The sequence below is a fragment of the Rana temporaria genome, chromosome 7 (genome assembly GCF_905171775.1).
Source record: "Rana temporaria chromosome 7, aRanTem1.1, whole genome shotgun sequence".
NCBI lineage: Eukaryota > Metazoa > Chordata > Amphibia > Anura > Ranidae > Rana > Rana temporaria.
In genome coordinates, this window is record NC_053495.1 from 166,464,191 (window position 1) to 166,491,547 (window position 27,357).

At 41.7% G+C, this 27,357-nt stretch overlaps 1 protein-coding gene across 4 annotated transcripts in view; it reads left to right on the forward strand.

Moving 5' to 3' along the window:
• The window catches only part of COP1 (COP1 E3 ubiquitin ligase), a 277,841-nt gene that overhangs the window by 12,270 nt on the left and 238,214 nt on the right, over positions 1-27,357 (forward strand). For all 4 annotated transcript variants that reach the window (XM_040360368.1, XM_040360369.1, XM_040360370.1 and 1 more), the window contains exon 2: positions 6,209-6,268. In XM_040360368.1, coding sequence (XP_040216302.1) covers positions 6,209-6,268 — 60 coding nt within the window. The remainder of the gene's footprint in view (positions 1-6,208; positions 6,269-27,357) is intronic.

Genomic DNA, 27,357 nt, shown 5'->3' on the forward strand with positions numbered 1-27,357 from the left:
CCTCCCAGAATCCTCCTCTTGCGCGCCCCCTGGGGCGTGCTCCCGGAATCATCCGTGAGCGCCGGGTCTAGAAGACCCGGCGCATCACAGATCGCGGTAAATTGCCGCTGATAGCTGCCGTTTACCACGTGATCACTTCGTCAAATGACGGAGCGATCACTTGTAAACAAACCGGTTCCTCCCTCTCCTCTCCGTACCGATCGGTACAGTGTGAGAGGAGAGAGGGGAGAGCGGAAGCAGCAGCAGCTGCTGTGGGATGGATCTGTGACAACTGCAGTCACAGATCCAGCCATCCATCCCTCCCTGTGCAATACTCTGCAATAACCCCCCCGATACTCTGCAATACCCCGCAATACCTGCTAATATGACAGAGACAAGATTTTTTTTTTTTTTTACAGAATTTTCAGTGTTTTTTCTTTTATAGCGCAAAAAATAAAAAACCCAGAGGTGATCAAATACCACCAAAAGAAAGCTCTATTTGTGGGGGAAAAAAAATGGGCACAATGTTGTATGACTGAGTAATTGTCGTTCAAATTGTGAGAGCACCGAAAGCTGAAAATTGATCTGGTTAGGAAGGGGGTTTATGTGCCCAGTGGTCAAGTGGTTAAAAGCTTTTCATTGGCAATTTAGTAAACCTTGTAGTCAACCTAAGCTTGGGGTCACATTCACTTACCCTAAACTAGAAGTGATTATTCATCTTCGCTGATGTTGGCCACATGCACACTGTTTGCAGGATTTTTTAAATGCCATTCTTTCCAGATGGAGGATCTGGGTGTCATGTGACTTGTCCCAGCAGGGCAAGCATTGTATTCATGTTGTGACAGGTTCCTGTCATGCCCTTTTCATAACTATCTGCTAACTCTTGTTGTTCCCCTCTTCTGATTTGCATTTTATCTGCATATACAGAATAAATGATTCTACTATTCTGTCAGTTAATAGGTTAAGACTAAATGTTTTCTTCACTTGATCTTTACTTCCCACATTTTACTATTCTTGCTCCAGAAATTCTGTAATGATTACTGTTATAAAAGTTTTCTATTGGGATCTGCCGTTAAAACACTCCGTTCAATTGTGCAATCGACTCTAATGGCTGGCCATAATGATTTATCTTCCAAAAGCTAAAAGACGTCATTGCCAGTATCAAATGTGATGGCACATCAGTCACCCTAACTGCAATCTCTGCAATATTTCTTGCCATGCCTTGTTTTTGGCTAGCTCCAAAAACAGTTCTTGCCTTGTTTAAAATCTGATATTATTATTTTGTATAGAACTGCTGATTTTTGCAAATGAGAGACTAATACATTACATAGTTAGGTTTAAAAAAAAAAACGCATTCAGTGAACGTATTACAATGAATGTCCATATGTGAGTGATTATGTCCATACATATGTATTATCCAATGAAAAGACACGTCAGGCAGGTGAAAAGGATGTGTATTAGTACAGGGTTTGACAAATTTGCTTGGAATCTAGGAGCCAGAAAACGCGCCCCCGTCCCACCGAGCTCGGGCGCAGAAGCGAACGCATACGTGAGTAGCGCCCGCATATGTAAACGGTATTCAAACCACACATGTGAGGTATCGCCGCGATTGGTAGAGCGAGAGCAATAATTCTAGCCTCCTCTGTAACTCAAAACATGCAACCTGTAGAATTTTTTAAACGTCGCCTATGGAGATTTTAAAGGGTAAAAGTTTGTCGCCATTCCACGAGCGGACGTAATTTTGAAGCGTGACATGTTGGGTATCAATTTACTCGGCGTAACATTATCTTTCACAATATAAAAAAAAATTGGGCTAACTTTACTGTTGTCCTTATTTTTTAATTAAAGTGTATTTTTTCCCCAAAAAAGTGCGCTTGTAAGACCGCTGCGCAAATACGGTGTGACAGAAAGTATTGTAACGACCACCATTTTATTCTCTAGGGTGTTTGAATAAAAAATATATATAATCTCTAATTGGAGTGAAGGAGATGGCCGTGAAAACACTGGGGAAGATCCATTAGAATTGCTGTTTTACTTGTCATGCCAATGGCCACCACAAGATGGCGCCATATCCCAGAAGGCCGCACAGCCGCCGCCTCGATTACCGGCCGGCGCGGCCTTCTGCGATCGCGGCGGGGGAGGTGCGGGTGCACAGGGACACAGGATGGGGTATCCTGTGTCTCTGTGCGCCCCACCTCCCCCGCTGCGCAGCTGGTAATTGAGGCCGCGGCCTTCTGCAGGCCTAAGCTTCCCCGGTCGCTAATTCTAGTCGCAATTGCGACCGCGTGCCCAGATTTTGTCGAACCCTGTATTATTAGATACCCCCACCTAACTCCCTTTGGGTACACTCACTCTAACACATTGATCCTCATAAAAGAGGTCAAATGATTCCTCCATAAGATCAATAGGATTTGTTTGGCCAGCTGGATTCTTGTCAAACATCCCAAAATCCTCACCGGAACTCCAGCAGTCATTCACAGCTCAGGCAATGGAGGGCAGATATTTTATTTGTGAAGATCTCCGCACATTTACTTCATTCAGTTTTGTGACTAGTATTCATTCTGCCCTGTGAGTAGGCACTGCTGTGGTACAAAGCATGCCTTCTGAACTACATTGGTGCTAAGAGGTAGTTTCAGGAGGAGAAGGAGGCACAGGAATTACAAACTACAGGCAGCATGGTACCATGGGATATGTAGTCCTTCTCTCCTGAAAAATGTAATCGGTTAACATGTTCCAAAGGTGAATGTAGCCTTTAAATTACCACTATTGTCCAACATTGCTGTCCATTGAAGGACATAGGAAGTCTAAAGTGGAACTACACTGCATCTGAGCACCACAAACCAAAACACCCCCCCTAGCATTTCTGGCTTGGGCCATCTTGAGTAAGGGCAGATAATTCCTGTAGCATTTGCCCTAAGCTCAGGCATTCAGATGGGAGGGTGTGCTTAGTGTGAAACACCTATGGTTTGGAAACCATTAAGAAACTGAAGAAATAAATAAAAAGTAACTATATTATACTTTCCTATTTATTTACTAGTGCTAGCAGTCTAATGACGAGAAAAATGCAATTTTTTAAATTGGTCATTAAAAACGATCGTGTGTAGGCTCGACGTGAAAAATGGGAATTAAAAATTTAGAACATGCTCTATTTTTTTCTCGTCGGTTTTCTCTTCGTGAAAAACGGTTGTGTGGGAAAAAACGTGCATGCTCAGAAGCAAGTATGAGAAGGGAAATTTGCATAATCACCCAAAGGGTGGCGCCATTCTAATGGAACTTCCCCTTTTATAGTGCCGTTGTACGTCACCGCGCTTTGCTCGAGCATTTCTTTTTCACTATTGTGTGTATGCAAGGCAGGCTTGACAAGAATCACGTCGAGGAAAAAAGTTTTTTTTTTTCCATGACACGAAAAACGGTCGTGTGTACGCGGCATAAAGATTAAAAACAGTGTTGATTGGACACTGGAAAACAAGACTATAGGCAATGGTAACCCCCTCCTACTACCAACATTCCTGTTGGGAGGATGGGCATCTTTCCTTCTGCTCTGCTTGGTGGTATCAACAAATTTTATTTTTTTCCTTTATTCAAGTCTTTGTCTCTCTTGGTTGCAGCTTTACAGCCAAGCCAACCTCGCCTTTTCTTTTTTTTTTTTTTTCTTTTTTTTTTGTATATTAAATTTTTTTCAGTACTTCTTTTTTTTTTTTTTTTTTTTTTTTATGTTTTAATGACTATTTCCAGGAACACAGAATACAAAAGATACATGGAAAAAGTCTCCTTCAGGAAATGACACAATCAAATAAGCAAACAAATATACTGCCAGGATCTTCTGTCCCAAGGACCCATGTACAAGGAATCTTGTATCTCCCCAATCTGTTTACCCCAATGTTCTATCTGCAGTTCACAATTTGTGTTTGAACCTATTAGGAAGTGTCTGAACTTGTGGCCTTATCCTTCAATCAAGCCATCCTAGTTTAGAATAGGAACAAGATGGTTTTGGGGTCCAGGGCTTCCTTCTTGCTGAAGATAGATTCTGCCCTTCACCTCAACAGTACATTGTTCTCCCATCCCTCCTGTCTGGCTCCAGTTCAGTATACAGACATTTTTAATCTAAAGCCAACTTTTTATTTATTTGTTTTGCATATTGTTGTGAGAGGGAAATGCCCCTCTATAGCTTTTAATGCTCTCCATGTCCCCATTAGGAAGTTGCACACTATTTATTTGTCATGGTGACCACACTCTCTGGAATAAAAGTGGAGGAGACACCCAACAATTTCAGTTGCAACCTGAACAAGCACAGGGGGAAATCTTCCACTGGGGCAGTTGTTCTAGTTAGTGTAAAAGATCTGCGCTGGAACCCCTATATAGTTGAATAGAGATGTGATTATTTTTTTTATTTTTTATAAAGAATGTGTGTGTGTGTGTGTGTGTGTGTGTGTGTGTGTGTATGTATATGATAAAAGAATATATATATATATATATATATATATATATATATATATATATATATATATATATATATATATATATATATATATATATATATATATATATATATATATATATATATATATATATATATATATATATATATATATATATATATATATATATGTATATGATAAAAGAATATATATATATGTGTATGTATATGATAAAAGAATATATAAACAGTGAGTAATTGGTGGTGCAGCAACTACAAAAACCTTAAACAGTCAACCGAAATATAAAGCAGAAATCTGTGTGCTACCACACAAAAGTTACTATAGACACCATAAAATAAACCAATGTAGACAAATAAAAATAGTTGAATTAGTGAGTGATGCGTGAATTAATCTAGTCCATGGATAAGAAATCCAGATGGATCATTCACACCACAGTTCCACAAAAAAGTTATCAATTTTCCATGTGGACAAAACGGGAAGAAAAGCTTGACTGCAGATAAGATAGAAATTCTGTTCATCAATAAATGAGGCGATCACCGCCGCTTACCAGATCTGTTGGATCTCAAGTTATAGAGATCAGAAGGGCATGTCAAAAGACAATCTGCTGGTTACGGATCAGCATCCAAGGATTCCCGTGGAGGTAAGGTATCCTATCCCTTTCTTGTGAAAAAAAAGGTATCCTATCCCATGAAGGTAAAGGTGTCCTGTCTGTACTGAGCGGATCTCCAACCTCGGTATACCCCACAGCAGATATGTATCCGAATACACTTCCAGAGTTGGTGGTAGTTTAGATATGGTAGAGAAAAGAAAGCTTCATGGTGCAGATCATTTAAAAGTATTTATTGGAATCAATTGACACCATCAGCAAAACAAAGTTTAAAAAGCACAGCCACGGCACATAACCTGACCGGCTTGTGCATAGTGACGTCAGGGATAATGGCTCCAACCAACGCATTTCCCATGCAAAGATTCTTCTGGGAAAGGAGACCTGATCCGTAACCAGCTGATTGTGTTTTGACATGCCCGTCTGATCTCTATAACTTGATATCCAACAGATCTGGTAAGGGGCGGTGATCGCCTCATTTATTGATGAACAGAATTTCTATCTTATCTGCAGTCAAACTTTTCTTCCCCCCCTTTTTTTTGTTCACATGGAAAATTGATAACTCCTTTTTTTTTTTTTTTTTTTGTGGCACAGTGGTGTGAATGATCCATCTGGGTTTCTTATCCATGGGCTAGATTAAGCCCTTGTCCCTTAATTATTCACACATCACTCACTAATTCAACTATTTTTATTTGTCTACATTAGTTCATTTATTATGGTGTGTGTGTGTGTGTGTGTATAGTTACCTTTGTTTGGTAGCGCACTGTTTTCTGTTTTATATAGTTGTTGATGACAGAGCATGCTAAGCCTGCTCGGATTGGATAACAACCTCTGCCAATCCGAGCAGGCTACATAAATGTAGCCTGCTCGGATTGGCAGAGGTCGTTACTCCAATCCGAGCAGGCTTAGCATGCTCTGTCATCACACGGTGCATCGGGATTGGCTAAGCGGCGCATATACAGAATACGTGCAGCCGTACAGAGCACCCGGCAGCTGATATCGATCGAGCAGCTGCTATACCCGGCGTATAAGACGACCCCCGGATTTTGGCTGTGAAATTCCGGTGTAAAAAATGTCTTCTTATACGCCGGAAAATACGGTAACCTTTACAACCCCTTTAATGACAGGGCTGAAATATGTTTTTCTAAGTTAAAATATTAAAAGCCTTTTTTTCTTCTTCTTCCAGTCCGATTTGTTTTGATATGATCGAAGAAGCCTACATGACAAAGTGTGGACACAGCTTTTGGTAAGTTCTACGTTTCTTAAAGATTTTGTTCTATGCTGTGAATGCATTAATTGAAAATAATTCTACTTTTAGACAGTGTTGACATGCCCCTTGCTGCTGATTGCCCCCTGACTACCTGTGTTGGAGGAAGTAAACCCTAATGGGTTTTACTTCCTCTTTATTTCCCTGCAAAGATAATTCATAATGGGCTACTACTACCAGTGTTAACAGAAGAGGATAGAAGTGTTATAGAAGCCCCAATTATGTTGGTGGAACTGCAACAGGCAGTAAAGGGGGATAACATAGAGAAAAAACAAGATGCACTACACATAATATAAAATTACATAAATGTGTCCAAAAACGAAATAAAATAAATCATCCGTGAAAAATATGAGGAATATAAATGAACAGCAAATTATCAGAAAAAAAGTCCTTAATGGAAACAAAAAAGTCCTTTCACCAGTGAATATGAAAAGAAAAGTCCATATTGGTAAGTGACAATCCAAAAAAAGAAGAGGAGACCTCCACCAAACGAGTAATGAATCTGCTTACCAGATTCCCGGTGGTCTCTTAGTTAAAAGAAGACCCCAGGTAGCATGAAGATTTTAAACTCTACGGAGTAAAGGCTTGTATGGACAATCCGGATAACGATCTCGGTTGCACTCCCGTGTTAGAGGATACGATGACCATATTAGTCCCGGCGATGGATTTCTTCCCAGAACTCAGTCACACGGTGAGTCTAGGACTAGGGAAGTCTTTTCCTCATGGATTGCCAGGAGAGAGCTCCTCCCCTTCATGTGATTGGTGTCAGCTGACACCAATCACATGAAGGGGAGGAGCTCTCTCCTGGCAATCCATGAGGAAAAGACTTCCCTAGTCCTAGACTCACCGTGTGACTGAGTTCTGGGAAGAAATCCATCGCCGGGACTAATATGGTCATCGTATCCTCTAACACGGGAGTGCAACCGAGATCGTTATCCGGATTGTCCATACAAGCCTTTACTCCGTAGAGTTTAAAATCTTCATGCTACCTGGGGTCTTCTTTTAACTAAGAGACCACCGGGAATCTGGTAAGCAGATTCATTACTCGTTTGGTGGAGGTCTCCTCTTCCTTTTTTTTTGGATTGTCACTTACCAATATGGACTTTTCTTTTCATATTCACTGGTGAAAGGACTTTTTTGTTTCCATTAAGGACTTTTTTTCTGATAATTTGCTGTTCATTTATATTCCTCATATTTTTCACGGATGATTTATTTTATTTCGTTTTTGGACACATTTATGTAATTTTATATTATGTGTAGCGCATCTTGTTTTTTCTCTATGTTTTCACTGTTTATATATACCCAGTAAGGTGCAGCTTCACTTTATCACATTTGATTGTCACACATTATTATTTATTTTCTATCACTTAACATATTAGCGCAGTTGCTTTCCCATTTTTTTCAGTAAAGGGGGATGTCTCATCAGAAGTCCCCTGGACCAGACGGTTTACCAGCAGAGATTTATAAACAATATGGCGAGGTGCTGCTCCCAGAACTGTTAAAGGTGCTGAATTGGGCGATAGAAGGGGGAGGTTGCCTCCCTCGATGTCAGAAGCCACCATAATTGTGCTTCAAACAGAAGGAAAGGACCAATTGGATACATTATCCTATAGACTGATATCTCTGTTCTGCTCAGATGTTAAAATATTGGCTAGGGTGTTGGTGGCTAGGATAAATCAATACATTCAGAAACTTATACATCCGAAACAGTCCGGATTTATCTTTAATAGATCTACTAGCACCAACATTAGAAGGCTGTATCTGAATCTACAAACGCCAACTGAGAATACAGGGCACAGATCCATCCTGTCCCTGGATGCCACTAAAGCTTTTGATAGCCTAGAGTGGGATGATCTCTGGCAGGTGCTGGAGAAATTTTTGTTTGGCTCTGTTTTCATAAGGTGGGTGAGGACACTTTACAATTCCCCAAGTGCAAAAATAAAAATTAATAATAAATACTCGTTTAGGCTAGAAAGGGGGACAAGGCAGGGATGTCCTTTGTCTCCCCTTCTATTTGCTCTGGCATTAGAGCCATTGGCAATCACAATTAGAACTTCACAGGGCATACAAGGGTTTCAGAGAAGGGCAGGAGAGGAAAAACTGCACTTTATGCGGACGATATCCTGCTTTTCTTGGGGGACGATCGCTGTTCCTAAAGTGCACCTGCGCCATAGACATTGACACACGGCTCTTTCAAATATCTCCTAAACCGCGGAGGTGTGAAATATTCCACGTTAAGAGGAGGTGGATGTTTATGGCAAGAATGCACTACGTTAAGGCCGAGTTTGCATGTGTAGCCACGGGTTTGTGCCTGGGGTCTGGTGCGTGTCCGATCACCGATTCGGGTCCGAATTTTTGCCTGAATTTGCACCTGAACCAGACCCAAACACGCATCGGACCCTTTTGCAATCCGCTCTGCGGGCCGCCCCGAAACTGTGTGGATCGGGTTCATTGAGAGCAGGGTCACACTTGCCTGTCATTCTAATTTGCATGCGGTAAAACCTGCATCCAGTTTGCATTTATGTGAAGCCGGCCTCAAGAAACTGGTCCTAAGAGCTACACAGCAGCATTAATAAAATTGCTGTGTACTGGGCTGCATCATCAGCAGCAGGGGTTTCATTTATGTCAAATGGTTTTTCAATAAGTTTGTAAGTTGTCCTGTTGCTTTTTTACATTTCATTTCGCTGTCTTGGTTTCTGTGAAAATATCTGCATTTAAAGCACTGTGCATGAACTTTGTAAAACCGTTTCAGCCAGTCTTTCTGTGTTCACTTATCAGCTAATAAATATACAATGACTTGGAGTTGTGAAAATATCTGCTTCATTTCTTGCCATTTTGTCCGTTGACCACATTCTATTAAGGAATTTTGGGGGTATAGATTGTTGCAATCGGTTAATTGAACCTTTTCTCAAATTTGTGATCTAAGCCAGAACATTTTTCATTTTGTGGTCTATTAAGTCCTTCTCCTTTTTTTTTTTAATCTAATGTTTCTAAATGTTTTTTACAGAACAATTTTGAAACTTCTTTTTTTTATGTATTTTTTTGTTTTGGGGGGGGGGGGGGGGGGGGGTTTGAAGCGCAGGCCAGCATTCTGAAACCTGCATTATTGGATAATTATAGGCATTGTGAACAGCTCTTTGGAGCATAGCAGTTACTGGACACTTTGAACTATAAAGGGGCAGACGAGGCAGCGCATACTGCTTTTTCTGTGTGTTTTAAATGTGCGTAAACCCTAACCATGAACTTAACGTGATTGTAAAGGCAGAAGTTTTTTTTTTTTTATCTTAATGCATTCTAGGCATTAAGATAATAAGCCTTCCTTGTGGAGCAGCCCCCTAATACTGACCTGAGCAATGTTGTAGGATTGTCTCGGCTGCCCCCCCCCCCCCATTGGCTGGGACAGCAGCGGAGCAACATTGGCTCCTGCTGCTGTCAATCAAAGCCGCTGCTTGCTCTGATGGCACTCAACTGGAGGGAAGGGCCAGGAGAGCCAGGGAGGCAACTGAGATTAGGCTGTGAGCTGCTCTGCGCGCAAATCCACTGCACTGTGCAGGTAAGTATAACATGTTTGTTATTTTTAACAAAATAAAAAAAGACTTTACAATCACTTTAAGGGTCCATGCACATTGGCCTTCTGCTAGAAAACTCCCCTCTGCCTCTAAATGCTGAGCTTAAAATATGCCTCTAGGCTTCCTAATGTGCATGCACACATAAGATAACATTAGGCTGCTTCTACAGGCAAAATGCTAAACTCTTTAAGAAGCTACGATTTTGAAGCCGAGGATGCGTGGACCCTGAATGTTTCTGTGGATGAGCTTGAGTTCGGTTTGAAACTGTTTGGCCCAACCTGGGAGGAAGCTGTCAGTGCCAGGCCAGTCAGCGGTAGGCAGAGGATTCTGCACCCTGCAGCTGCACATATATACACAGATTGTAGTAGTAAATGAATGAGGTATCTGGAATCTGTGTTGGCTAATTCTTTATGCCAAAGGATTTTTGCTGATAACTAGTTCGCTTGTAACTAGGAAAATCCTTAATTCAAGGACCATGTCCGGCATTGCCCAGATAGCAATTTATTTAGGCCTTTTCACAGAGCCAGCACATTTGTGGGGCTAAAAAACACCCTTTTCATCAGGGCTCAGAAAAAAAGCATACTAGCTCATTATGAATGACTGAGATCGAAGCCCCCGAAGCGCTCCTCGTTCCCCTCCTTGGCCGCCGCCATGTCTCCTCCGAGTGCCTTCTAGGTATCGCTGCTCTGGTGCTGTGATTGGCTGGAGCGGCGATGACGTCACTTCCGCGCATGCGCTCGGGACCGGCAGATGCCATTCAAGACCCGGCATGCTCAGTGCACATGCGCCGTAGACGGCGGTGCATTCTTTTTGGCAAATATCTCCTAAACAGTGTGGGTTTAGGAGGTATTGCAAACACCTACAGGTGAGCCTTAATCTAGGCTTGCCTGTAGGTAAAAGTAGTCGGAGAGGGTTTACAACCACTTTAAGGTAGAGTTGCTGGGGAATTTAATGGTGGCTGTTTCAATTCGTCACAATATTTATGCAGCCATTTTTTTTCCCTTTTCAGGGACTTCAATGTACTCTAAATTGAATTTTAGTGCACACAAGCACAATAACCATATTTTATTTTTTTGGTAAAATATTAAAGCTGTTGCGTCAAATGGCAAACATGTCAAAATGTAAATTTGCGCAGCCCGAGAAATGGAGAAAAACTATGGTAAAATTGTTCATAGGTGACACTAAATCTTTCACTGCCAAGCCCTGTGCTCCACTTTTAAACTTATGTGGCCAGACCATTTTTGCTATTTTTCCATTCCCCCCCCCCTCCCCACAGCTTAGTTTGTAAAAGACCCCCAAAGCATACAATTGCTGAAAGCACATGATCAGAATACGAAGGTTCTACTGTTTAACGGCTCCAGAGAGATTTTTTTTTTGTGTGTGTTTGTCGTCCCTTTTCTCTGCAGCCTGAGCTGCACTGTAGATGAATGAATCAGTCTCTGTATTGACTCCTATTCATTCACAAATTGAAGCATAGTCTGCACAGTTTGCTATGCTTCGTGATTGAGCACAGGAGCGATCGTTACTGATCGCTCACTGGTTTTATTCAGGAAAGGAAGGGTGTGTCCATCCTGATGCTGATCTTCCATTCTGCCCCAACAGGAGGTGGGAAAGCTGAGCAGCCCTGACTGATCTCCTGTCCCGTGCCGCACATGAAGCTGGCGGGTGGAGAGAGGCATGGGAGCCACAGGGGATCGGGGGTGGTGTGAGAACTGGTGTTGAGGGGCAGAGGAAGAAGTAAAGGAGAGGTGTGGGGCCTTTTAGCCAGCGTGGGCGGGATGTGGAAGGGCAGCAGGAAATGGGGAGAGGAGGAAGAAAGGCGGTGGTGGTTGTGGGTCACATTTTGGGTAAATTGCTCTCATCAGCGGCTTGTTACTCGCTAATCGGAGCTATTGGTTTGTTCAGCAGAGTCTGCTAAACAGTTTTTCTATTAACTCATGATCACTGAAGGGGCCATCTCCTCCATGGAAAATCATCCTGGCTGCTTACCGTGGTCCCCCGGGCTCCCTGGAGGAATGGGAGGACCTGAGAAACCCTGAAGACGATGGCGGCCCTCTCCAGCCACCCAGATCGCTTTTTACAAAACACATGATCGCAAGCTGAAAAAAAGTACAAACATCATAGCTGCGGTCGTGACCGGATGTTTTATATACATATATTGGTCAGCAAGTGGTTAATGCATAGACCAGTAAGTTTCTTCTGCAAAAAAACACTTCCTTCTTGCAGATGTATACTTGAAAAATGTTCAAACATAGGATGGGGAGTTTTTTTGTAAACAGATGGGCACTCCAGAGCTTATGGCCTACACTTGATTAGTGCTGAGGCATCATTCACATCCCTAAGAAAAGCCCCCCTTAGGATTTCGTTAGTCCAGGTCATCCAGTTGGTGGTCCTCATGATTGTCCAATACCATACCTTGACATTGGTCATGACCAGCTGCCAGAGAGCCCAGCTGCCTGTTTTCTTCACTGTTTTCCTTTCTTTGAATCAGACTCTTTGTGAAAGCTAATCAGACCTAAATGTTAGCTACAGTTCTGTTTTTAAGAGTAATTTGAGTGGCCCTTCTGATTTTAGCGCAGTGACGACATTTCCTATAGAGCATAAGCAACTCACCCATTAGTATTACTTGTTGGCTTGAGTTGATCTTTAAAATTGATAACTTATGTCACTGCTAAGTTTAAGGGGGTTTTGGAAAACAACAATTAGCAGAATGTGTTGGGGCATTGAATGAACTTTGGAGTTTATAGACATTTCACAAGCAGAGATCAGTATGGTAATTCTCTGTTGATGGTGTGCACTTGATTGTTTGCATTAAGTGAGAACATTCACTTCCTTTTAGATTTCCCTTCCTTGTTTTTCTATACTATCCCTCCATTTCTAAAGCAGTTTTTTTTATTTTTTTATCCTTAAATGAACTGTGAGATCCCACAGAGATGTATTGCTAGGGTTAAAGAATCATAAGTAGAGTGAAATGTAATACTTCGTACTGCAACACAAATCACAGTGGTAATCAAAGTCAAAGTGTAGCTATTAGAGGGGTTTTGGCATGTCACAGAGCGGGGTCTATTTGGGAAGCAATAATGGGGTGGAAGTTTTGTATTGCCAGAGACATGTATTGGTAACGGGTTATTTTGAGAAGCAAAACATAATAATTTAAAGAACCCCAGGAAACCTCCTGGTTTACAAATGGTTAATTTTCTAGTGTGTGTTACCTCCTGAATTGCAGGCTATTATTTCAAAGTGAAAACCCTCACATACCCAGTGAAGTGAACAACTCTCAGATGATACACAGAGATTAAACCGCCTCCCATGCAAGTGTGTTTTTTTTTTTTACATGTTTATCTGCAGTAGAGCTGCACATCTAAAGGATTTTTTTTTATAGCTAAATAGCTTCCTTTTACCTTACTGCAGTCCTGGTTTTCATGTCCTCATTGTTCGTTTTTGCTCTGATGTTGCTGTAATCCTTCTCTGTTCTGAACCCTTCCTGGTTGTCTGTTTCCTGATGAAAAAAGTCATGGGAGCTTTCTCTCTGTGGTCACTAATCAAAGAGGTGTGATTACTGTGTGTCTAAAACCCCTCAACACCAATCCGTTTCATTTTACAAACCATCACTGCCCTGTATTGGCTCTGAGTCTCTGTACATCACAGAACAGGAAATGGCATGCAAAAACGAAACTGTAGGTACATTATATGATTGATTTTTATCTATTTTGAATCATTTTTAAAAGGAATCAGTTAACTATTATGTCTCTATACCCTGTAGACAGTTTCTTATCAAAATTGTCAGCGCTGGGAGTCTGGGAGATAACTATAAACATTTTGGATCAAAGGGATGAACTTCAGTCTGTAAATGAGGTCCGTTTAACCACTTAAAGACTAAACCTTTTTATGTTTCTTACAAGTTAAAAATCAGTATTTTCTGCTAGGAAATTACTTGGAACCTCCAAATATATAATTTTAGCTGAGACCCTAAAGAATAAAATGGCAGTTGTTGCAATATTTTATGTCGCACTGTATTAACCAGAGTTGTGTAGCTCTAATCTGCAGTCTTTTCTCATTTACATTTGTTCAAAAGTGCTGAATTTAGATAAAAACCTTCTTCACCTGTTGGGAGCACAGAGGAGTGGGTGGGAGCTGCAGTTGGAGCTCTTGTTTACACAGCACAGGAACAATGCAGAGCTGTGTTGTGAATGGATGAGCTGTGTGCTGAGCTCCCTTTCCCAACCCCATTTGATCTCTGGTGTCGGGATAACTTGTCAGAAGTGAGGAACGAAGCACCAGAAAGCAAATGACACTCCGAGCTTTGGGGAGAGACGAGTAATCACTACAAATCAATGTGGGTTGTTCAGATTTCATGACTGAGGTTTACAACCGATGTAACATTTGAGCTCCTATAGGATAGCGATTGCTATACGTTTGCTCTGGCAGTGGACTTGCGGCTCTCCTACACACGAGCCATCCAGGAGGTTATTGCTCCTGCAGTTTGGGGAAGAGTGTATAAAGTTAAAGGGGGAGGGAGGGGTTAACTTAATGTCACTAGAGTGGAATGGCATAAAGAGACGGGTAGCCCATTTATTTCTATAGAAGAGACCTGTGCATGCAACAGTTAGCTGAACTTTGTTTTGATGGATGCTCTGAATGATTGAAGCGGTTTGTTGCTGGAATGATTTGTGGCTAATTTAGTACGGTTGTTTGTGTGATTGTGCCAGCAGACATTTTTAAGGGTTGTCTATATGACTTGTGTGATTTCACAATAGTAAATACATTTTTAAACCAGAAAATCAAAACATGGTGGGTGATAAATGTCTTAATGCAGAGCAGCTTCAAACATTGATGAGCTGCCTTATTTATTTTTCCTCCAACTCTGGGAACTGATGAAAGGAGGGATTTCTCGGCTCTGTCAGTTTTATAGTCGGGACTTTTTTTTACTGTCAGAGTTTCCCCTGTAAGGAGGAAAATAAACAAACAAAAATGGGGGAAGAACTGAAAGACTTCCATTTCTTCTTGCACATTAGTCGCATACAGAGGTCTATGTTGGAGCTACCATTATGCATAACTCGCTATACAGCAACATGGTTATAACAAGTAACAATGCTTATATGTTGCCCTCAAACACCGCTAGATGCAGCACTAGACCAGGGGTTGACAAATTTGCTTGGAATCTAGGAGCCAGCTAAAAAAGTTAGGAGCCAGAAAACGCACCCCGTCCCGACAAGCTTGCGCGCAGAAGCGAACACATACGTGAGCAGCGCCCGCATATGTAAACGGTGTTCAAACGCAATTTTGAAGCGTGACATGTTGGGTATCAATTTACTCGGCGTAAAATTATCTTTCATAATATAAAAAAAAAAAATGGGGATAACTTTGCTGTTGTCTTATTTTTTTTATTAAAAAAAGTGTAATTTTTTCCCAAAAAAAGTGCGCTTGTAAGACCGCTGCGCAAATACGGAGTGACAGAAAGTATTGCAACGATCGCCATTTTATTCTCTAGGGTGTTAGGATAAAAAATATATATAATGTTCGGGGGTTCTAATTAGAGGGAAGAAGATGGCAGTGAAAATAGTGAAAAATGACATTAGAATTGCTGTTTAACTTGTAATGCTTAACTTGTAATACCAACGGCCACCACCAGATGGCGCCAGCTCACATCTGGTGGTTATAACTTGTAATACCAATGGCTCACCACCAGATGGCACCAGCTCACAAAAAAATTTTTTTTTTTTTTTTTTTTTTTTTTTTTTTGCCCACCTTCCAAGCCAAGTTGCCAGGACACTATTTCTAGTCGCCATGGCGACCTGGCGCCCGGGATTTGTCGATCCCTGCACTAGACAAACTTATCACTGCCCTTTGCTTTAACTGCAAGTCTCATAATGTCTTGCCATGCTGGAACTAAGACCAAGTTTACACTTGTGTTTTGGGAGCGCTAAATGGTGTTACATTTTTACTGCCCCCCCCATTTGGACCCCCTTAAGTTGCAAACATAGATGGTGTTGTGTACTTGCTGCAATGCTTTGTGTTGTGTTAAGAATTATACTTTTTATCAGCACAGTGCGAGGCAAACCACTGCCTAGCACTGCGCAGCTGGCAATTGAACTTTGAAATGTCTGTGTAACCTCTCAAAAAAAGTAAAAAATGCCTGGCACATCATGACTGTGCTGATCTCGCCCGCACCGCACTGAACCAACACTAAGTGCCAGCAGACTGAAAGCGATTGTCACTGGGTTAACGACGCAGTAAACTCCTTTAGGGCCGAAACAACTAATCGATTATGAAATTAATCAATTACCATTTTCATAATCGATTAATCGGCCAGTAACATAATGGGGTTAAAAAAAAATATTGCCCTTTTTATAGTACAAAAAAGCAAATCGCTACTGTAAATATTACTTTCACTGTCCCACAGTAAAAAGATGAACCCCTTACATTAGCAATTATTTGCACTTTTTGTACTTATTTTTGTCTTTTTAACCCCATTATGTTACTAAACATCTCAGGCCGGGGTCACACCTCTTCTTCTTTTATTTATTTTAATTTTTTGGTGCTTTTTGCAGAAACACACTACAGTTCAGTTACATGTTTTCCTATGGGACACATTCACATCCATGATTTTTTTTCAGCTGCATTTGGAAAGGGCAAGGACTTTTCAACGCAAAGCGGTGCCATTTTTTGTTTTTTTTGGGTTCAATATACTTCAATGGAGAAGCTGCAGAAAAGCATGGAATGTGTTTTGCAATCTGCCCGACAACAAATTGGCCCAAAAAAATAAAAAAATGCTTATATATATATATATATATATATATATATATATATATATATATATATATATATATATATATATATATATATATATATATTTTTTTTTTATCTGAATTATACATACATGTGCACTGATTCGAGGCTTGTTGTGTTTAAAACAAATGTTTAAATTTAAGAACTTTTCTGTACCACTTATTACTGCAGAGTAATAATGGAACTTCCGCTATTCTTAAATCCACAAAAATAGGTAATCAAAACTTTTGTATGAAAAAAAAAAAAGGGCTAACTATACTGTTTGTTTTTATTTTTTTTTATTCTTTTTAGTTTTTTTTTTTTCTCAATAAAGTGTGTTTTTTAAAAAAAAAAGGACCGCTGCGCAAATACTGTGTGACATAAAATATTGCAACAATCGCTATTTTATTTCTTAGGGTCTCTGCTAAAAAAATATATATATATAATGTTTGGGGGTTCTACGTGATTTTCTAGCAGAAAATACAGAATTTTTACTTGTAAGCAACAAGTGTCAAAAAAAGATTGTCTTTAAATGGTTAAACAGAGAACTCTCCTATAGTTCATTCCTTTTGAAGTTTAAACATTGTATCTTGACTCCTAATGAAGTCGCTTCTGGGAATCTTCTCAGGCAACTTGCATTAACTTCTATTACAGAAGCTTTTTAGCAAGTTGCGCTGCTGAAGTTTAATCGGCTTTTTTTTTCTTCAGCAAAATCAGCCGATGCCGATTAATTAAACGCCAAATATCGGCCGATATATCGGTCGACCTCTAGTATATGTTCATATACTGCATATAGACTGCTAGAAATGTTATAAGAAGCCAAGAGCTCCACCTGCTGGCTTATTTATCCTATGCAATAAAGGGGTTGTAAAGGTACAATTTCCCCCCCCCCCCCTAAATAGCTTCCTTTACCTTAGTGCAGTCCTCATTCACTTGCCTCATCCTTAGATTTTGCTTTTAAGGCCCCATGCACACGAGACGCAAAAGCAAACTCATCTAAACACACGTTTTCAAATGCAAAAACCGGCGTTTATTACGCCCGTTTTTACCGTGAATTTTGCGGCGTTTTACCGCGTTTGCGTTTAAGCGTTTAGTTAAGAGACATCATAAGACCCTCCCTAAGCTCAAAAAACAGTATTATTTAACCATTTCAGACATTTTGTGAGACCAGAGTGAGTAGCAGCTGAGAGAGCAGCAGTGTACGTGTATTTAGCGTGTCATTTGCCACAAGCTGCGGATTGTCCACTTGCCACGTCACCTGCCACAAGTTGTGAATTGTCCACTTGCCACGTCACCTGGCCACCCCACCTGCCACAAGTTGTGGATTGTCCACCGGCCATGTCATCTGGCCACGTCACCTGCCACAAGTTGTGGATTGTCCACTGGCCACGTCACCTGCCACAAGTTGTGGATTGTCCACTGGCCACGTCACCTGCCACGCCCACTGGCCATGTCACCTGCCACAAGTTGTGGATTTCCACTGGCCACGTCACCTGCCACAAGTTGTGGATTGTCCACTTGCCACGTCACCTGGCCATGTCACCTGCCACATCATCTGTTCACATCACCTGGCACGTCACCTGCCACAAGTTGTGGATTGCTCACTTGCCACATCACCTGGCACGTCGCTTGCCACGTCACCTGCCACAAGTTGTGGATTGTCCTCTTGCCACGTCACCAGGCCACGTCACCTGGCCACGTCACCTGCCACAAGTTGTGGATTGTCCACTTGCCACATGACCTGGCCACGTCACCTGCCACAAGTTGTGGATTGTCCACTGGCCACGTCACCTGCCACAAGTTGTGGATTGTCCACTGGCCACGTGACCTGGCCATGTCACCTGCCACAAGTTGTTGATTGTCCACAATGCAATGCAAGCAATTACATTTTTTTTTTTTTTTTTTGTTTGTTTTTTTTTTATGTTTTTTTCATCATTTGCCATCATTTTTGAGATTTGTAATGTAAAAAAATAGGTCACCTTTTAAAAAACGCCTATAAACGAAAGCGCGGCAAAACGCCGGTACCTCGTTTTGCCGCGATTAGCGGCGTTTTGCGTCTGAAACGCAAAAACTTTTGCGTCTGAACCCATTTTTTTGCTTCTGAAAAAACGAGCATAAACGCAACTGCCGAAAAACGTGACTGTGTGCATGGACACATAGGATAACATTGAATGTTTTCAGGGGCAGTTGAAAAAGCTGTCCAAATGCCTCTGAAAACGTGTTTACCAGCGTTTCGTGTGCACGGGGCCTAAATGTCCTTATTTCTTCTGAGAAATCCTCACTTCCTGTTCTTCTGTCTGTAACTCAACACAGTAATGCGAGGCTTTCTCCCTGGTGTGGAGAAAGCCTCTTGAGGGGGTGAGCAGGAGGTTCAGGACACCCACTAACACACAGCTCCTTTCTCTAGCTGCAAAGTAGAGAGCATCCTGCTCGCCTCCTCCCCCCTTTAAGAGGCTTTCTCCACACCAGGGAGAAAGCCTCGCATTACTGTGTGGAGTTAGACAGAACAGGAAGTGAGGATTTCTCAGAAGAAATAAGGACATTTAAAAGCAAAATGGAAGGATGAGGTAAGTGAAGGAGGACTGCACTAAGGTAAAGGAAGCTATTTAGGGATATTTTTTTTTTTTTTTTTTTACCTTTACAACACCTTTAAGGTGAGAGAACTTTTGTCACTGATCACCTTGGCCCATTCATACCCACGCTCTACTCCTGTGGCCGGGGTTCTCGGCTCTTGATTGGATAGATGGCAGCGCAGCCATTGACTCCCGCTGGGGGCGAGGCAGAGTCCCGCTTTGTGTCCATGTACGCAAATGCAAAAGTGCTTCTCGTAGGGGGTTTACCGATGCAGGGAGCAGCTGCAAACTGCACAATAGAAGTAAGTATATGTTTGTTTTAGAAAAAAGAGAGGGTTTAAAGCCCCCCTCTCACCACCAGTGCCATGGCCATGTGACACTGCAGTCCTGAGTCTTCTCTCTCCTTCCGTTTATAACCAGTGTGGTCTTTCTTTTGGGTGTGCATATTACTTGCCTGTGTGACATGGACTCTTCCTTTTGGCTGTCTAGTGGCAGGGTTCTCTCTGCCAAAGACCTGTACAAGATCAGAATAATTATGCATCTCGTGTCCTGTGACAGGAGTCGATTTTTAACACTGTCAGTTGCAAGTCTGATCATGTGTATGAGGCTTAACACTCCCCTTTGATATTTCTGGATGAAAAGAGGTTCATAGCCCTTTTCAATGAACCAATTGGCCAAAACCTCTGTAGAAATTAGTCTGATTCATTAGAGCAATTCCCTGGTGAAACGGTTCAAACTCTGAGGCGAGCAGCCTAAGACAGGGTTCGACAAAATCCAGGCGCCCGGTCGCAATTGCGACAAGAAATAGCGACCTGGTGCCCGGGGAAGCTTAGGCCTGCAGAAGGCCGCAAAGCCGCGGCCTCAATTACCGGCCGGCGTGGCCCAACGCTTTTGCGAGGTACGGACACATGGAGACACAGGATACACCCCCGCCGCGCCGGCCGGTAACTGAGGCCACGGCTTTGCGGCCTTCTGCAGGCCTAAGCTTCCTTCTGTGAAAACCAGCAAGTCTAATTTGTTTTCACTCTCCTTCCCTCTAATTAGAGCCCCCAAACATATATATTTTTTATTCTAACACCATAGAGAATAAAATGGCGGTCGTTGAAATACTTTCTGTCACACCGTATTTGCGTAGTGGTCTTACAAGCGCACTTTTTATTGGGGGCGGGGGAATACACTTTTTTATTAAAAAATAAGACCGCAGTAAAGTTGGCCCAATTTTTTTTTATATTGTGAAAGATGATGTTATGCCGAGAAAATTGATACCCAACATGTCGCGCTTCAAAATTGCGTCCACTCGTGGAATGGCGACAAACTTTTACCCTTTAAAATCTCCATAGGCGACATTTAAAAAATTCTACAGGTTGCATGTTTTGAGTTGGAGGTGGTCTAGAGCTAGAATTATTGCTCTTGCTCTACCAATCGCGGCGATGCCTGACGTGTGGTTTGAATACTGTTTACATATGCGGGCGCTACTCACATATGCGTTCGCTTCTGGGAGTGAGCTTGGCAGGACAGGGCGCGTTTTTTGGCTCCTAACTTTTTTAGCTGGCTCCTAGATTCCAAGCAAATTTGGCAAACCCTGACCTAAGACACCGATGGAGAATTGCAGGGACACTTTATATTTGGATTTCTTCACAAGAATGGTGGATTGCTCTTCTTTGTCACATATTTAATTGATCACTTTTCATGGACTGGAATGTTTGAATAGTTCATGTCTTCATTAATTGTAGTATTTGCACTTTAGTATTAGTAGCGCAGCATTGTTTTTACATTGATTATTTGATTGGCGTGGAACACTTTGAGTGATAGCAGCTACTCTTTTTTATTTTTTTTGTTGCTTATACATAGTAAATATTTGATTGCGCTAATTGATTTAATTATTATTCTTTGAAGGTGTAATCTTGCCTTTTTTGTGCCCTGCTCTAAAGCACCCAAAGGAAATTGCTCCTCACTGCTTGGATGTAGTTGGAGCCATCAGAGTCTACTTGTAAGCAACCACTCCCTATTCGTCCTACCCTCAGGACCTTGCAAGATCTATCCTCTTAAGTCCACCATTGCTTATTGAATAAGACCACTCCTCTCTGGAGCTTTGTAAAGTGTAACTAAGGTGTCTGTTTATCAAGCAGTGGCAAATTACCGCTGCTTAGTTCTCAGGCATTTGCGGAGGAGATCGCTTTCCTCCTGAGTGCCTGTTTATGAAGCGGTGTAGCTCGCTTCTCCTTTTGAGGAGTGAAGCCATCTACTAATGCTTTGAACTATGGAGGACACCTGTTGCTGTAATCTCACGAGAAAATCTGTGAAACACAAAAAGTTTTTTTTAAGCAACAGTGAATTATCGCTGCAGAGTTTGTGGGCGTTCTCAGAGGAAACCCCCTTTTCTCAGTGCCTCACGCTACATTAGTGTATTAATAATCTGTGCAATCCAATAATGTCAATGAAATAAATTAGAAAAGTTGCAAGCCAACAGCCATAAGTGAATCAGACCTTCTTGAACTAATATATACAACAGAATGATGTAGCGCAACTTGCAAAAAATACAACCGCAACATAATAAAAATGCAAACTGTGCAAAAAGTCTGTACCAAAAAATATATAATCCAACGTATATCCAAAATTATCAAAGGAAAAAACAATAAAAGTGCAAACAATTGTGCAAAAAATGTGTGTGTTCAAAAAAATCATCCAATGTATATCTAAAAATATCAAAGGAAAGGATATCCACATTAAATCACCAATGTGACATGTAATGCAAAGTGTGACTCCTCCACCCTTGTAGATTAGACTCTCACCTCACTGCCGTGCCCCCTGCATTACCAGTATGTCTCGCCACATGTTTTTCCCCCTCTGGGGATGAAGACAAACTGCTGCTGCTTCAAATGCCTCTTACTTGGATGGGTAGATGGACGGATTAATAGATTTCCAATCCCCACAGCATACATGCTGGAAGAAAAAGTGCACACACATCCGCTCCCCTCCGTATCTAGTTGTTGACCCGGAAGTGATGTGTGAGGTGATTTCTGGGTCCCGTTTACAGTTTCCCTGGCCATCAAGGCCCAGAAAGAATGTAATGCAGTGCAATGTGCATTACATTACATTCAGTGGAGCACAAGGGAGACATGCCGGCATGTCTCATTAACTACTTGCCTACTGTGCACATACACCCCCTTCCTGCCCAGACTAAATTTTGGCTTCCGGCACTGCGTCACTTTAACTGACAATTGCGCGGTCGTGCGACGTGGCTCCCAAACAAAATTGACGTCCTTTTTTCCCCACAAATAGAGCTTTCTTTTGGTGGTATTTGATCGCCTGTGCGGTTTTTAGTTTTTGCGCTATAAACAAAAAAAAGCGACAATTTTGAAAAAAAACCCACTATTTTTTACTTTTTGCTATAATAAATATCCTTTTTTTTTTTTTTTTTTGTTTTTATAATTATTTATTTTTTTATCTCTGTTTAGGCCGATACGTATTCTTCTACATATTTTTGTTAAAAAAAAAAATCGCATTAACCGTATAGTGACTGGTTTGTTACCTACAAAATAGGGGGACATAATTATGATTTTTTTTAAAATTTGTTTTGTACTAGGAATGGCGACGATCTGCGTTTTTTTTTCTTTTTTTTTTTTTCAGGACTGCGACATTATAGCGGACACATCGGACATTTTTTTACACATTTTTGGGACCATTCGCATTTATACAGTGAACAGTGCTATAAATTTGCATTGATTACTGTATAAATGTGACTGGCAGGGAAGGGGTTAACCACTAGGGGGCGGGGAAGGGGTTAAATGTGTAGCCTGATCAGTGTTCTAACTGTGGGGGGAGGGGGGTGACTGGGGGAGGATGACCGATCTGTGTCCCTATGTACAAGAGACACAGATCGGTCTCCTCTCTCCCTGACAGGACGTGGAGCTCTGTGTTTACACACAGAGCTCCACGTCCCCGCTCAGTTACCGCGCAATCGCCCGCGCGCGCCCCCTAGCAGCTTCTAATGACAGGATGTCATATGACGTCCTGTCAGAACAACAGGGGATACCGCCTGCCGTCATTTGACGGCGTGCGGTACTAAGGAGGTTAAAGAGAACCTGTCTCCCAAAAAATCATCACACTAGCTCATCCATGTCTCTATGGACCTTGCTTTGTGCAATTGTGCGCAGTCATGTTGGAACAGAAAGGGGCCATCCCCAAGGAGCATGAAATTGTCCAAAATGTCTTGGTATTCCAACACCTTAAATTGGTTGTATTCCCCTTTAGCACATTTTTATCTACTTTACCTATAATAAGGCTTACCTGTAGGTAAAATGAATCACTCCTAAACCTGCACAGTTAACATGTTCTCTGCTGATCATCTCAGTTTAACCACTACAGATCCGCGCTATAGCCGAATGACGGCTTCAGCGCGGATCTGAATATCCAACAGGCCGTCAATTGACGGCCGCCCCTTTGGGCGTTCCCCCGCGCGCGCTCCAGAGCGCGCTGCGGGGAAAGTCTGTGTTGGCCGTGTCACTTGGACACAGCCAATCACAGATCGCCGCGAACGGCCAATCAGAGTGGCCGTTTGCGATGCGATCTGTGCGGCCAATGAGAGATGATCTCATATGTAAACATATGAGATCATTTCTCATTGCCGGCTCACACAGAGACAGCGGTGCTGTCTCTGGAGAGGAGACCGATCTGTGTCCCTTGTACATAGGGACATAGATCGGTCACCCCCCCCAGTCACCCCCCCTCCCCCACAGTTAGAACACTAAGCAGTATACACATTTAACCCCTTCCTCACCCCCTAGTGTTAACCCCTTCCCTGCCAGTCACATTTATACAGTAATTAGTGCATATTTATAGCACTGATCGCAGTATAAATGTGAATGGCGCCAAAAATGTTTCAAAAGTGTCCGATGTGTCCGCCATAACGTCGCAGTCGCAATAAAAATCGCAGATCGACCGCCATTTCTAGTAAAAAAAATAAAATAAAAAAATAATAATTCTGTCCCCTATATTGTAGGCGCTATAACTTTTGCGCAAACCAGTCGCTTATTGCGATTTTTTTTTTTTTTTTTTTTACCAAAAATATGTAGAAGAATACGTATCGCCCTAAACTGAGAAAAAAAATGTGTTTTTTTTTTAAAAAACTGGGATATTTATTATAGCAACAAGTAAAAAATATTGTATTTTTTTTCAAAATTGTCGCTCTTTTTTGTTTATAGCGCAAAAAATAAAAACCGCACAGGCGATCAAATACCACCAAAAGAAAGCTCTATTTGTGGGGAAAAAAGGACGCCAATTTTGTTTGGGAGCCATGTCGCACGACAGCGCAATTGTCAGTTAAAGCGACGCAGTGCCGGAAGCTGAAATTTCACCTGGGCAGGAGGGGGGTATATGTGCCCGGTAAGCAAGTGGTTAATAAACCGATCTGAAATGAGCTCCAATCTTCAGGATCGCAGCTCCTCTCTGTTTCATAAATGGACACCTAAACCCATTAATTCAATGGCTTAAAATATTTTTTACACTTTGCATGCTGGGATTACTGTCAAATCATCAAATGGCTGGCTGAGATGCATAGTAGCCCATTATGCTTTCCCTTTTGCAGGGAAATAAAGAGGAAGCAAAACCCATCAGGGTTTACTTCCTCTTTAAGGACAAATGTCCTCCCTCATTGTTGCACGCCCAATCCAGGTTGGTGGGTGTTTCCTGGGCATTTTGGCACTAGGCCTTTGTTTCCTGGCTTTGTAAGGCTGCCACCTGGTCCTCTGTACTTTTTTTTCAAAGTTTTACCAGTTGGACATAAAACCTTCAAATGCAACTTTTGGCTGAAAGGATCTTTAAAGTGGAGTTCCACCCAGGAAAAAAACATTTGCCCAAAAATCATAAAAATTGAAAAAAAAAAATGTGGAAAAAAAAAAAATTATACTCGCCCGAAATACCTGTTGCTATTTTTTTTTTTTTTGTGAGCTGGCACCATCTGGTGGTGAGCCGTTGGTATTACAAGTTATGCATTACAAGTTAAACAGCAATTCTAATGTAATTGTTCACTATTTTCACTGCCATCTTCTTCCCTCTAATTAGAACCCCCAAACATTATATATATTTTTTTATCCTAACACCCTAGAGAATAAAATGGCGATCGTTGCAATACTTTCTGTCATGCCGTATTTGCGCAGCGGTCTTACAAGCGCACTTTTTTGGAAAAAAATTACACTTTTTTTAATTAGAAAATAAGACAACAGTAAAGTTATCCCCATTTTTTTTAATATTATGAAAGATAATGTTACGCCAAGTAAATTCATACCCAACATGTCACGCTTCAAAATTGCGTCCGCTCGTGGAATGCCGACAAACTTTTACCCTTTAAAATCTTCATAGGCGATGTTTAAAAAAAATCTACAGGTTGCATGTTTTGAGTTACACAGGAGGTCTAGGGCTAGAATTATCGCTCTCGCTCTACCAATCGCGGTGATACCTCACATGTGTGGTTTGAACACCGTTTACATATGCGGGCGCTGCTCACGTATGTGTTCGCTTCTGCGCGCAAGCTCGTCGGGACAGGGTGCGTTTTCTGGCTCCTAACTTTTTTAGCTGGCTCCTAGATTCCAAGCAAATTTGTCAACCCCTGCCGTAAGGGAATGGTGGCGCGATACCTGCATCGATCGTGGGATCAGCATCGGGGGGCCATCAGCGCGGGCAAGTAGGACAGGTAAGTGTCCTTATTAAAAGTCAGCAGCTACACTGTTGGTAGCTGCTGACTTTAAAAAAAAAAAAAAAAAAAAAAAATTGCGGGTCTAAGGATCTTATGCTGCAGTACTCTGAAGTTGGGTTGATTGACCCTTGTTGCTGGGCCTGTTGGCACAGTTCTGTTTTGCCTAGTTGTTGCCCACCCTTTTCATGTATTTCTTGGTAACATCCCAGGGACTATAAATACTCAGCACTTTGTCCTGTACCGTCTGTTTTATAATTGGGAGGAATTTTGACTTGCCTGTAAATTCTACATCTTGGCGCACGTGACATGGGCCACCCTCTCTTCTGTTCTTGGGTTTCTCTGCATTGCTTGCTACAAAACTGAGTGGGGTTGTAAGGGTTGCCCAGGGCATGTGTCCTCAAAAGCTTGCCAGTGTCCAGTCAGTGTCCAATCAACAGCATATAACCCAAGGGTTATGAAGACTCAGCCCGTGTCCTGTACAAGATGTGGAATTTATAGGCAAGTCAAAATTCCTTTTCGATGGCCAAGGCTGAGGCTTGGTTTTGCAAAAACAAAGTGTACTGTATTTAGTCACACACGGTTTTGCATATGACAATAATATTGTTGTTTTGGTTAAAATAAAGAGAAAATCTGAGACTTTTTGAATCGGTAATCACGGCTACAAGAACAAACCGTGTTCTCGAGACTTGAAATTGCATAAGTATTTTGTGGCACAATACGGGAGGAGGCCGTACTGGCACATCTTACTGCAGAGGAGGTAAAAATCCATTTCCTGCTCATCTTAATGCTCCTGTGCTAAACATACATATAATTCCCAAGTTTGTGATTCCAAAAAAAAATGTCTAAAAGCAGACTTTGTAAAATCATATCCAGGTGTCGGTCTGGATGCATATCTTCGTGTGTGTTGTGTGTGTTTTTTTTTTTTAAAGACCTTTAGACCTTTTTAAAACTAATAGCAGCTGCCTCCCTGACATTGGAGAAGTTTTATCCCTGGAATCCGTCCATGTTCTGTGAGAATACAGAGGGGGAAAGATGTTTTTGTTTTTCCGCGGCTCATCTTAAGCCCTTTGTTACTGAAGGGGCCTCATGGTGTTATGGAGTAATGCAGCGTTGGCGGGATCGTCGGTAGACCGCGTGGTCCGCTGATATGCCTTTGCTCTTTCTACACTTTTCTTCATAACACTGTTCAGTGTTTATCACTGAATGGGACTCTCTTATACCCTATATCAGTGATGAACCCCAGATGTTTTGGAACTACATTTCCCATGATGCTCATACATGCTGCAGTGTAGTTGAGCATCATGTGAACTGTCGTTTCAAAACGTCTGCAGTGCCAAGGTTTGCCATCACTGCCCTATATCCATACTGGGCAACAGTGTTTTAAAGCTGGATCTGTTCATCCTCCCCCTTTTTTTTTCTTATTTTGAGAGCATTTTTTTTCTGTCGAATTGCTCTGTATAATTT